This window comes from Toxorhynchites rutilus, chromosome 2 (assembly GCF_029784135.1).
Source record: "Toxorhynchites rutilus septentrionalis strain SRP chromosome 2, ASM2978413v1, whole genome shotgun sequence".
NCBI lineage: Eukaryota > Metazoa > Arthropoda > Insecta > Diptera > Culicidae > Toxorhynchites > Toxorhynchites rutilus.
The window spans coordinates 113,607,371-113,621,570 of NC_073745.1; the positions used below are offsets into that span (position 1 = coordinate 113,607,371).

Sequence of the window (14,200 nt, forward strand, 5' to 3'; positions counted from 1 at the left end):
CACTAAGTGGAAGAATTTTTACGACGAACAACTCAACAGCTATGGTGATACAATAGTAACAAATTAAACACACATTTTAAGGGTGCTACGATCAAAATTTTGTCAAACATGTTTAGTTCTTGTTGTATTGTTAAAAGATATATAAAAAAGTAATAAAATAAAAGGTTCCTATAAGCTTTCCTCGACGCCATTATATGTTAATTTACAATAGCCATGTCGACAATAGGAAAGCAACCACGCTAGATGGTTTGATCGTAGTGCCAACACCACCCAGGAGCGAAGAAGTTTGACATCGTGAGGACCTAAGTGAGGACATCGTCTCTCTCTTCTGGGGAAGGTGAAAAGTGCAGCAGAAGCTGAAGAGACTGAGGGTAAGGTAGTTTCACCGTTCCGTACCTTGTGCCGGGAGGTAGAAGCAACCAGTCAAACGGCGAAGAAGTACCTGGCCAAAATAGACATTTTTATGCGGAAGCGTCAGTCGAGGCGACCAGTGTCTGAGCAGCAGGCTTAATTATATAAATTTCAGCCAGTATCGTTCGTCGCTATGTCACCCGCCATATTTGTTGTTTTCCTTAGTAAAGTGGCTCACAACATTGATCTCAATTTAAAAAGTGTAAACGAGAGGGGCTCAAAATGAAAGGGATGTAAGTGACATCATCGATTTTTCTACATCATAACTTGGTTTAGATAGCTCACCGTCAAAAAATCAAGCGGTATGAGTGATTTGAAGAACTGAAACGAGCAGTATCCTCTGCGTAGAGATTCACACTACAACATGGCGCAACTTGGTCGAAGCAACCCCGAATGGACTGTTTGAACTGATTGGGAACTAAAGATGAACTACGAATTAGAAACTTATTGAAATTTTTGTGAAATTGACGTAAATTTTGTAAAGGAGTGAGAGTTTTTCCATCTTGTTCTATAATCATGAAACACTGGAATTTTAGTTTTTTTTAATGCCAAAAATGCGTTCACATAAAGGTAGGTAACTCCGATCGAGAACCTTACAATGTTTTGTGAGCATTTAGCGCCACTTTTGATACTATACCAGGATGCTAAAAGAGATCTGGTAGAGATTGCCCGGAAGATGGGCCGTTGCAAGAACGGAATCGGATTGGATGAACCGGGCCATATTTTCACAGGTTTCTCTCAGGCACTGGACGTCAGCATTTTACGACCATTCGAAAACAAAAACATGATCGACAATAGCGGTGAAATACTTCCGAGGAAAGATATTGCAACTCTTTTAAAACAAACTATGGATTGAAAGACGAACCTACAATCGACATTTATCAACGGTTTCCGGCGATGAGGATTGTATCCGTTAGATCCCGATGCTATCAATTACCCAGGTCTGGGCAATCCAGTGAAGCATAAACAACTAAAACTGTGTTGTTGGAAATAAATGAAACAGCGGGAGTTAATGATGAATGCAATAACGAATCCTTTGTGAAATGACTCGAATCATTCCTATCATCGCATCAGTTGAGCCCTTTCGAAAGTTGGGTCGTTCCATTGGAGAGTGACAAGGGGCTGTAGTAGACGCAAATCGGATGAGAAACAATTTCAATCACGGGTATTCATGCTCAGCCCTGCTGTAAACTGTAGGTTTGTAGGTCTTTCTTTTTCCTTTTATTGTTACTTTGTTCATTTTGATTGAACACGTAAAATAGTTGTGCGTTATAATTTTTCGTGTTCCTGATGTCCGTCCGAAATCCCAAATCTTAGCAAAATCTTCGTCATGTGTGGAAAAAGGCTAAAGGAGTCACAACAGCAAATGGAACAGAAGTAGAAAAACAGCAAGTGGGTTATATCTAGGGTATAACCGCAAGGGTGACGTAGGACTATCGTTGATTTAGAGATCATTTATTTGAAGATGAATCAAAATCCATTCTGAATGAATGAATAAATGAATATTTGGGGGACTTCGAAAACGAGAGCGTTACGTTGGAGGCACAAGGTTTTATACATCCAATATAGGATACGAAAAACCTTGTTCTGAAGAATAATCTTCAGAAGCTTTCCTGCTAACTGCACTTGATTGACAAATCACAAAACCAAATGTATTATATGGATATTTTATGGATAGAAAACATTCAAATAAACTGTTTCGTTTGAATGTAATTTTCAATTCCAAGGGGAACTGGCAAATTATTTTCCAGCAACGATTAGATATTTCCACATTTTCCTCGATACTGGAAGCCCACCAGTGGTTAATACTAACTCGATAACCACCTGTTAATAGCACTTGATTGAAAAATATTTGGTCACAGTGTTACATGGATAGAAAACATTAAAATAAACTCTTTCACATGAATGTATTTTTGAATTCCCAGAGGAACTGGCAGATTATTTTCCAGAAATGATTAGATCTTTCCGGAACTTTCTCGATGCTGAATGGCATCCAAACGGAAAGAATAATTTTGTTTGTGGCATCACTCTCCTCCTGATGGATTCCCTTCTGGCCTAAGGTGCACAAACAGGCTCTTGGTGACACCGTTCATCCGCGCTTTCATGATAAACGAAGAGCTTCACCACAACAGCGACAACATGCTTCAATCGCTGTTCAATTAGAACTTCAAACTTATCATACCATTTCGTTCAGTTGTTCGGGAGCTATTAACGCTCAAAATCTCGGTCTCCGGCGTAACGCTTTCGGTTTCGAAACTTTGATTTTACACCCCGGTATAGAAATGAAAGACGTAGTTCTACGTCAAAAATGAACTACTACTACTGTAATTCATTTGATTATTGATGAAAATACATCTAACTGGCTCACAACATAAAACATTGCTAAATCTACTATTTTAAGAGACTCATTGTTGAACCAATTTGATGATGAGAAGGATCGCTAATAAAGGGAATTAAGAACAATGATATTTTTTCCGATTGGAATAAGGAACAAAAAGCGCTTAAAGGTTTTCGTGAATGTGGCAACCCCCTTCAAGCAAGTCGCAAATTCATGAGCATCATACACAGGGATGCCAGGTTTGAAGACATTTGATTTTGTGAAGACATCATGAAATAAAGGGTGTGTCACATCAAATTGCATCACGGAAAAAACGCTGTAGAAATTTGCCCAGTAGACCGATCCTTTTGAAAATTTTAGACAGTAAAATAAAAACTATTAAACAACTTTTGGCATTTTCTTTTTATTCATACTTCGAGCCCAAGCCCGTATGCTCGCACCTTCCTCTTTACCCCGTCCATAAGGTTCTGTACATCGTCAGGTTGTAGTTTTTTTTGAACAGAAATCCATTTTCTCTTGAAGTCCACCTCCGATTTGACAACTTTTGAGTTCTTCCGGAGGGCCTGCTACATAATCGCCCAATATTTCTCTATTGGGCGAAGCTCCGGCGCGTTGGGCGGGTTCATTTCCTTTGGCACGAAGGTGACCACGTTGGCTTCGTACCACTCCAACATGTCCTTTGAATAGTGGCACGAAGCGAGATCCGGCCAGAAGATGGTCGGGCCCTCGTGCTGCTTCAATAGTGGTAGTAAGCGCTTCTGTAGGCACTCCTTAAGGTAAACCTGCCCGTTTACCGTGCCGGTCATCACGAAGGGGGCGCTCCGCTTTCCGCAAGAGCAGATCGCTTGCCACACCATGTACTTTTTGGCAAACTTGGATAGTTTCTGCTTGCGAATCTCCTCCATAACGCTGAATTGTCCTCTGCGGAGAAGAACAACAGGCCCGGCAGCTGATGAAAGTCTGCTTTGACGTAGGTTTCGTCGTCCATTACCAGGCAATGCGGCTTCGTCAGCATTTCGGTGTACAGCTTCCGGGCTCGCGTCTTCCCCACCATGTTTTGCCTTTCGTCGCGGTTAGGAGCCTTCTGAACCTTGTATGTACGCAGGCCCTCCCGCTGCTTGGTCCGCTGGACGAATGAACTTGACAAATTCAGCTTATTGGCGACATCCCGGACCGAACTTCTCGGATCACGTCTAAACTGCTTAACTACGCGCTTGTGATATTTTTCACTGACGCAGCATCCATTTTTGCCGTTCTTCACCTTCCGGTCGATGGTTAGGTTCTCGAAGTATCGTTTTAGTACTCTGCTGACCGTGGATTGGATGATTCCCAGCATCTTACCGATGTCCCGATGTGACAACTCCGGATTCTCGAAATGAATGCACAGAATTAATTCACGACGCTCTTTTTCGTTCGACGACATTTTTCCAAATTTACGAAAAATTGACAGTGAAGCATGGCCAACGAGATCTATACACTCTTATCTGATTATAAGTGAAAGCTGAAGATATAATTCCTAAAAATAAAATTTCTACAGCGTTTTTTCCGTGATGCAATTTGATGTGACACACCCTTTATGTGGAGACATTTCAGTAGGACAGTGCATTTGGTTTTTTTTGAGAGATATTATTTCCATAAAATTCTAACTATTGGGCCGAAAATATTATCAAAAGAGGTAGGGCTTCTGTCTCAATGACATTCGATCGCAGTGAAGTGTCCGATCGAGGTTTATGACCCTACTTCTTTCAAACGATCTCTTCCAAATCGAAAGTTTTCCGGTTACATACCGTTTCAATAATTAGTTTTATGGATACGGTTTGAGTTCCAATAAAAACTTTAAAGCTGAAATAAATAAACTGAGTTATCACAGTTCCGTTTTCGTGAAAATACTGGAGCTATATTTACTCAATCAACGGTATAGCAAGCCAATTATCATTTCTAAACTCATAAAATTTAGTGACTGGACGATAGCGAATAGGATCAACAGAGAAGAAACAGTGGTAAGAAATTTTGTCAAGAAAGGTCCCAAATATGGAATACGAAAGAAAAACAAAGGCAACTCCAAGATTTCAAACCGGGACCGGAACCGCATTATATAGTTATGAGAGACTTAAAAGCTTAATGCCTCGAGAATAAAGCAGGAACTTGACCCGCCCATATCGGAATGACGTGTATCTCAAATTTTACGAGGATTTTGTTTACACTGAAAAGTCGTAGAAACCTAACCTTACCCCAAGGCACGTACAGGCGAGATTGGAATTTGCGAAACAACACGTGAACTAGAAAGCGGAGTGGGATGAGCTGATTTTTTCTGATGAAAAAAAGGTCAATCCTGACTGCTGCGCGTATTATTCCTCAGGCGAAAAAGAACTTTGTAGGAGGCAGTCTCATGGTACAGGCCGCTTTTTCAAGAAGAGGAAAGACGTCTATAGCAACAATTTCGACAAAAATGAATTCGGAAACCTATTCGGAGCTGCTGGACAGTGTACTGATGCCGTTTACCGAAGACATAATGGACGACAGCTTCATCTTCCAGTAAAGTAATGCGGCCATACACGTCAGTAAGAAGTCTTGGTCATGTTTTTCCGAAAGAAACATTCAGGTTATGAATTGAACAGCTCGTAGCCCGGACTTGAACGCTATTGAAAACCGTTGACATGGCAAGATTACAGTGGCCGACGACAATTTGGAACAGTTCGTGAGCTGCAGTCTTGTGTTAGAGATGAGTGGAATAAAATTCCACAAATAATGCTGGATAATCTGATTGATTCAATGCCAAACCGAATTTATGAAACGATTCTAAAAAATGGAAAACCAACCAAATATTGAAATTATCAGTTCCCAAACAGTTGAAATATATTCGTGCGCTTATAAGAAATTCACGCACTGTACGTCCACATTCGGTACATTTTATAGTATTCAAACGTTATATATAGTCTTCAGTTGAACGAAATTAGGGCACATCAAGGTATTTCAAATTGAACTCAAAAGAGAAACATTATTTAAATTTTCAAATAAAATAAGTATTCTTGATTGACCAAATTTTAACAACAAAGTAATCTTTCCACACTCGCTCAATATTCGGTCATATGTTGTAAGAGTCATCAAGAAAACTTTTGAAACGCTTCAATATCCGTTTCCACTTGCCTCGTTCGCAAAATTTTGTTTCATTCTACCTGTGCCGATCGACGATCAATGAGCAGCACTTCATATCAACGAAGAAGCCGTGTATTGTATCAGACTCCTGGGTCACATGTGCTACATGAATAACGAGGAAAAGTCCTATTAATGATGGACAACACGTTGATATATATGCAACATATAGATAATGTCGACAAATAAATTGATGTGCTGTAGATATTCCAAATGAATATTTGTAGTATACTAGATTGAAATCAATTATTCTTAAAATCCCACGAAGATACCCCCATGATGATGTGAAACGGTTACAAAATATGAATACTTTCTGCTCTGAGTAAGGGTGTCACTCATTTGGTTATGTCAACTGTGAAATGAAAACTATGCAAACGCCACATGTTATCTGCGAGCCACGTTACAACGGACGGTTAAAGCCTTCCACCGCATCACATCCAATCGGTCTGTTATCTGTTATCGATCAAGTTCTGTTTCGCTTCGAAAGCATTCTTGTGTCACCAAGTGTGTTTTTAATGTTTTTAGAGTGTCATGCTGTTATGATAAAACAAAGTGTCATAAATTGGAAACTAGTTGAAAATATTTAATCGTACGATTTGTGCATTGATATGTGCAGATTGCATCTGGGCGGCAGTTGTCTGTAGGAATTACATTATATTTCTGCCCTTCCCCCAAATCGGATGGTGCAGCCAGCCTCAGATAACTACCGCCAAGTGCAAAGTGTAAAGTGTTTAATTAGGATTGACGAGGTGGAAAAATGTACGTGAGTTTGTGTTGGTTGTGTGTACTCAGAAATACAAAGTGTCTCTACAATCTGAACACATTGACACGTGTTAGATAAGTTTCCCTGTTTGCCATGTGTTCAGATTTTAGGTACATTCTGCAATATCAAATGCTATCTGTGGTTGACTTGTTTAACTTTGTACGATTTTGATAATTCACCAGATTAGTAAGCGAGTGCTAGGGTGTGTAATCTTACGAGAAAGTATTCGTTAAAAAAACAGAGCGCATTTTGATTTTGATGTTTCCGATTGAGTTTTTTTCTGTTGTACTCTAGCGTGGCATTCCTTTCAAAGACTAAAACAGAAGTACAAAGGAACAAGAACGGATATAACGCAAGCAGCACCTTCCTACGGACGATGAACTTTTTCAAAGCTGTTCATTGCTATGAAATAAAAAAGTGTGAAACGGTCATCACAAATATTAATCCTTCCACCGTGAATAAGGGGTTCGGGTTTACTCGGTTTTTCTTCTGGCGGGGAGCTGATCGGAGAATATTCTGTGGTAATTATACTATTATTTTGGAAAAATATCAATTAATGTCAAAATAAGTATCTGAACAATTATTTAACCTATAGAAATTATCATATTAAATATGTTAGGATGTTAGGATAGACGAAGTACAGAGGTTTATTTACAATAAAAAAATTTTAGAAGAAAAAGTTGCGTATTGTGATTTAAGAAAATAAATTGAATAGAAGTGAATTTAGAGTTAAAAATGGGTAGGTTATATCTATGATATAACCGCAAGGTTGACGTGGGACTACCTCAGCTTAGCAATCATTTGTTTGTTAGATTAAAATTTTGATTGAATGCAACAATTTCCGAATTCAATTGAATCCAATATATTTGCTTTGTGAGTAAAAAGATAGTATAATGCCATGTAAGGTCGATTCATGCAATAGATTATGTTCTTCGTTACTGTCTGTGTTAAACAAACACATTTCAGTCAGAATAAAAATGTCCCCGATTTGCATGTATTTGCAATGCCGATTTCTCAAGACACCTCGGTTTAGAAGTCTTTATTAGGTAAACACATTCCAGTCGGAACAAAAATACCCCTGACCTGCATGAATATGCAATGCCAATTTCCCCACGCTCCTTGGATTTAAAGTCTGTGTTAGGGAAACACATTTCAGTCGGAAGAAAAAAAACCCCAATCTGCATGAGTTTGTAATGCCAATTTCCTCAGACACCTTAGTTCTGGAGTCTGTGCTGGGGAAATACATTTCAGTCGAAACAAAAATGCCCCCGACTTGCATGTATTTGCAATGCCAATTTACCCACGCTCCATGGATTTGAAGTTTGTGTTAGGGAAACACATTTCAGTCGGAATAAAAATATCCCCGACTTTAATGTATTTGCAATGCCGATTTCTCTAAAGCTGCTTGGTTTTGAAGTCTGTGTTAGGGAACACAGATCGGTGCGAACAAAAGCCCCCATACTTTCATGTGTTTGCGATGCCGATTTCCCCAAGGTTGCTTGGTTTTGATGGCTGTGTTGGGGAAACCGTGAATCAAACTACCAATTAAAACGAGGTAGTTAGGGCGTTTAGATAACGGTTAACATTTTACAGTTATTCAATTGTTTATTTAATGAAAAATAACATTTTATTAATTGCGATAGAAGCGTAGGAATATTCCGTATCAATTGATGCAAACATCTTTCCGATCCAGTAAGAAATGTTCGAGTTATAAGCATTCGGAATCTTTCATTTTTTCCTTCATGTTCTATGTTTAGGTTTTCATTTTACCCCCCATATACTCCGGTTAGACGTAGTCCCACGTCAAAATTTGATACAACACTAGAATACTCTCCGCGTCAGTATCAACCCGATAACCGTATATTGTGTAAGTACGAAAAAAAGATAAATTAAATCTCGGCGCTTCACCGGCACTCGTTCGCTAACCTCGTCGTCGAGCATTCCCTGTTGTTCAGGGAATGAATAGTCAAAGTTTTGACTCTTTTTACCGACCATTTCGTCGACGACTACGGACGACGGTACGACCGGAATCACTTCCGCTCCCTTCCGGTTGACCTCGATGTTTGCCGTCGATGGCTGCGGCTCGACTTCCTTGTGCTCCGCCGATGCCACCGTGTGCGGCAACTCAATCGGGAATATTTCGTCCCAATACTGATCCTTCACCAGCGTTGGATGTTCGTGGTGCATTTCATCCACGATCAGGTAGGACACCTGCACGTTTCTATCCACCATCCAGTTCACCTCGAAGTCATCGTCATCGTCGCCGAAAGGGTTGATCAATGATTCGGCCACTTTGAGCCATCCCATGTAGAAGAAGAATTGTAACGTTGCGAACACCGGAAAATATTGGTCGAACTTATTCACCACACCATGGCCATTGGTCTTCGTCTCAATCCACTGTTGGCCCATCACTGACGTCAGGAAGTACGAGTAGACGGCCAGCGTCACCACCTGGGTGTACACCAGCGGAACACTGATGGTATCATACGAAATCAGAAGACCACACTGGCCCCGGAATTTGTTTAACTCGTCGATGATGGTTTTGACTGCAAAGTCATCCCGACAGCGTCCCTCTTTCCGGGCCCGGGTCACAATACTTGCCGCCCACACAATCGGCAACCAATGCTTCGAATGGCGGGGGAACTTCTGATTGAGATCGTGCATGATCTTGTGTTCGTTGTCGTTGAGCAGGCCCGCCTCGACCAAGTGTTCAATCGTGGGAAATCGTTTTTTCACGCGCGGCGAAATGTTTGTTAACACCATCGTAAGACACAGGCACACGTATCGCATGATCGTCCGGCGCATAACGCGACCTCGCTCATCCTGGCGAAAAACAATTTTGAAAAAACCTAATTAGACACTGGTTAGGAAGTTGTGCTTCGGTAATGCTTCTAGCATTATGAAACAGCAAAATAGCAATCCTTTTCCAATCATGAAGCTAAATAGAACTTTCACTTTCAGAATATTGATTTTTCATTTTAATCGATCAATCTGCTCGCAACCATTAAACTATATATAATAACCACTCCTACATCGGTTACTATCAATGCACACCACCAAGACCTGCTTTTATTATTGATGAAAAACTGCCAGCACCAGGATGGCGCCAGCCAGACTGTTGAATGCCATGCTCCCTTTTCAGTTGTCGCGATTTGTGCATATTTGCGAAGAAAGCGTATAATAATAGCGGCTTTCCGGGAGTGTTGTGTGTGGGCAGTAGGAGAAATCATTATGGGATTGCTATTTTGTGGGTACATATGTTTTGATACTAGTTTTGTTTGTCTGTTGCTTTGGCTAGGTCCAACCGGATTGCCAAACAAACAAATTAGTTTGATTGGTAGGGAATGCTTTTGCACTTTTTTCAAGTCACCCAATCGTACACTACCATACCTGTCCGTGGATGTTGGCACTGACGAAAACCGCTATTGGATCCGGCCACGGTATGCTGGTGTACTGGTTCCACCACCTTGTCATCACAATGGTGACGTAGAAACCGAGTACGAATGAAAGGGGGATCAGGGTGCTATAAGTGGCACAATATCGGACTATGTCTTCGAAGATCCTGGAATAACAAATGAGTAAAGTTAATTGTCGGTACAATGATGCTATTTCACTGTGGAATGTTAACATTAACAAAATTACTGTTTTGATGTTCAAAAATGTTTCAAAGAATAATAATAAATAAATAAAGCGAGGAATAGTCAAGTTTCTAGAAGAAATAACGAAGAACCATCGAACATTCCGCGTTGTGTGCAGCCATCAAATCATTATGTATGTTGAAGCCGGAAGTGACTAAAGGTGCTTTCTTTGGAAAAATACTTAAATGTAGTAATAGAATCAGTGTACAGATTCAAGCTCACATATCAGCAATTTCATGAAAAAAACCAGTAAAGTAGATTTGTGGAAAGTTATCAGGCCGGATTCATGCCCGGTTGCTCGGCGACGGACCAGATTTTTACACTGCGGCAGATCCTCCAAAAGTGCCGCGAGTATCTGGTCCCTACACACCACATCTTCGTCGACTTCAAGGCCGCATATGATACAATCGACCGACGACAGCTATGGAGGATCATGGACGAACACGGCTTTCCCCGAGAGCTGACAAGACTGATTCAGGCAACGTGAACGGTGTGCGGTGCAGTGTGCGGATCTCAGGTGAGCTGTCGGAATCATTTGGACTCACAGGGGACTTCGACAAGGCGATGGTCTCTCCTGTCTGCTCTTCAACGTGGCGCTGGAAGGTGTTATGCGGAGAGCGGGCTTCAACATGCGGGGCACGATTTTCAACAAGTCTAGTCAGTTTATCTGCTTCGCCGACGACGTGGACATAATCGGAAGAACACATGCGACGGTAGCCGACTTGTATACCCGACTGAAACACGAAGCAGGGCTGATTGGGCTTGGGATCAATGCGTCTAAGACTAGATACATGCTAGCTGGAGGGACTGATCGCAACAGAGTTTTTCTTGGTAATAGTGTTGTGATCGACGGCGACGAGCTCGAGGTGGTGGAGGAATTTGTCTACCTTGGCTCGTTGATAACAACTGACAACAACAACAGCCGTGAAATTCGAAGACGCATTGTCAATGGAAGTCGCGCCTACTATTGGCTCCGCAAATCCTTGAGGTCCAACAAGCTCCGACCCCGTACGAAGTGTACCATGTACAAATCCCTAATTCGGCCGGTTGTTCTCTATGGGCACGAAGCATGGACGATGCTTGAAGAGGACTCACAAGCGCTCGAAGTTTTCGAGCACCGAGTGCTCAGAACAATATACGGTGGTGTACAGGAAAACGGAGTATGGAGAAGGAGAATGAACCACGAACTGGCGCAACTCTTCGGCGAACCCAGCATCCAGAAAGTCGCCAAGGCTGGACGAGTGCGATGGGCAGGGCATGTTGCAAGATTGCCGGACAGCAGCCCTGCAAAGATGGTGTCCACATCTAATCCGGTAGGAACAAGAAGGAGAGGAGCCCAGCGAGCGAGGTGGTTGGACCAGGTGGAGCAGGACTTGGCAAGAATCGGTGCAGCCGGGAGTTGGAGAACTGCAGCCATGGACCGGGTTTATTGGAGAAGAGTAGTGAATCAGATCTAATCTCAATGGGATGTAGAGTCATACTAAATAAATAAATGAAAAAAACGAACTACCTGGAAAAAAAATATTCAGATTTTGCCCAAACCTATATTTATTTCTTTTATTTTTTCAAGCCTGTATTAAAATTATCCCATTTAAGTCAAATATGCGCCGTTTTGTTCGCAAACTTGTTGCCATTTAGAAGGCAACTTCATTATCCACCCCTTATAAAACCCCCCTCCTTATTTGCAAAAAACTCAGACAGCCAGTTTTCGCAAGCCTCTTTTGAGGCCAACTTAGTATCACCAAGAGCGTTGGACCGGAAGAGATGATAATCACTTGGAGCCAGGTCCGGACTATACGGTGGGTGCAATAGGACGTCGCATCCGAGCTCCCGTAGCTTCTGGCGGGTCATCAAAGATGTGTGAGGCCGAGCGTTGTCCTGGTGGAAAACAACACCATTCCTATCGATCATTTCTGGTCGCTTCTGGTCAATCGCCGGCTTCAAACGGTCAAGCTGCTCACAGTAGAGAACCGAGTTGAGGGTCTGGCCATAGTTGAGCAGCTCATAGTGGATGATTCCCTTCCAATCCCTCCAAACACACAGCAAAACCTTCCTGGCCGTCAATCCGGGCATGGCGATGGTTTGGGCCGGCTAACCGCGCTTCGACCATGACTTTTTTCGCTTTAGGTTGTCGTACGTGATCCACTTTTCATCACCAGTCACCATCTTCTTCAAAAATGGGTCGAGTTCGTTCCGTTTCAGCAGTGCATCGCAGGCGTTGATTCGGTCTAAAAGATTTTTGCGTCAACTCGTGTGGCACCGATACATCCAGCTTTTTTTGGAATCAAATCTTCTGCAAATGGTTCCAAACGGTTTTATGGTCTATACCCAGTTCCTGGCCAATCGAGCGAGTGCTCACATGCCGGTCTACTTGGATGATTTCAACGATTTTATAGGTTTCCACGACGATTGGCCTACCAGTACGGGGTGTATCTTCGATAGCCACTACACCAGAACGAAATCGATCAAACCAACACTGTGCTGTGCGAATCTTTACAGTATCGGGTCCATAAACTACACGAATTTTTTCGGCCGTCTTCGTTGCAGTTTTACCTCCCAGAAAAAATATGGCGAATTTCTTGCTTGGTGAAATCCATCTTCGACGCACTATAACTTGAGACTGAAAAGGACAATCACAACACTGTCAAAACGACACTTGTAGCACAGATTGTCGTCTTTAAATAGCCGTATAGTACCCGATGCGATGAGTACAACACAATATATGTTTAAGTGTTGCCATATATTGACAATATACGACATTTCTTTTTCCCCAACCCAATATAACTATTGACTATTGATGTCGCACTTTTGAGTCACACTGTACTTCAGTAGAGCTGTCGCATGTAAAAATATGAATAAAAACAGAAAAATCTCTTTGCAGCCATACAGAGTTTTCTGTTAAATTTAGTTCATTCGTCAGCTTGAATGACTTTTCACATAGAATTAGTCTACCCAAGCTCAAGCTCAAGCACAATTTCACATAATTCACATATTCCTGGAGAGGCCCACAGATATTTTGTTCAATTTCATTAATTCGCATAGAAAATACTTTGTTGTTTGGAGGCAAAATGGTCAGCGGTGCGGATAGAAGCTTCAACGTTGAGCGTGGAAATAGCGTGCGTAGAAGCGGGTATCCCAACAGTACAACCTTCTCGCTTAGTTGATATGAGATTGATTCGGCTGTCTCTGTTTGTACGCAGCAATTCATCTGGAAAGGTACATTTTTTTTCGATTTTTTCGGTATTTTTCTTCTTGGATGGCACAAACGTAGCCAGTGGAACTTTTGCCTTCTTAACGTAGGTATTACTTGTGTAATTTTTATAAGTAGTATTATATTGATATTTCTATACCGAAAAACACGCCTTGAATGTATGCTGGAATAGCAAGTTTTAGAATACGCGTGACCTCAGAAATTGAACCCGAACACTCGGCATGATAATGTGGGACGCCAACCACTTGGCCACGGGAACACCCCTTTTCGGTACAGATTTTTATCTTGAAGTACAGATGGGTACTATTTTTTTTTTTGGATTGTTAGATTTATGCCACGTGGAGCTGATCAAGCATATGTGAAAGAGATTCAATTTCAATTATTCGACCTTAAAGGTTGCTGCAATGTTGAAACCTACAAATTATCTCAATCTAACAATCATCAATGCGAGAAAGGAGCAATGTAAATAATATAATATATTTTTGGGTCTCTACAATGGAGATTCACAATCACTTTTGCAGAAAACACATTTGTATATGATTAGTAGACAAAATTCGGATGCCTGAAAAGAATTGTATTTCGCTCACAGTTTCCCATTTTCGACGCTTCGATGCCTCGTTTTTAACTCTTTGTGGTCGTTTATCTGCTTTTAGTCACCAAACCTTTTTTCCCGTTCTGGTCGTTTG

At 41.5% G+C, this 14,200-nt stretch overlaps 1 protein-coding gene across 7 annotated transcripts in view; it reads right to left on the bottom strand.

Annotated features, from left to right (window-relative positions):
* Window positions 1-14,200, bottom strand: part of LOC129764405 (bestrophin-4-like) — a 65,418-nt gene that overhangs the window by 5,731 nt on the left and 45,487 nt on the right. For 6 of the 7 annotated variants that reach the window (XM_055763447.1, XM_055763445.1, XM_055763446.1 and 3 more), the window contains 2 exons: window positions 10,056-10,227; window positions 8,592-9,488 (listed from right to left, as the gene is read on the bottom strand). In XM_055763447.1, the coding sequence (XP_055619422.1) occupies window positions 8,592-9,488; window positions 10,056-10,227 (1,069 nt within the window). The remainder of the gene's footprint in view (window positions 1-8,591; window positions 9,489-10,055; window positions 10,228-14,200) is intronic. The other variant, XM_055763453.1, reaches the window with a different exon arrangement.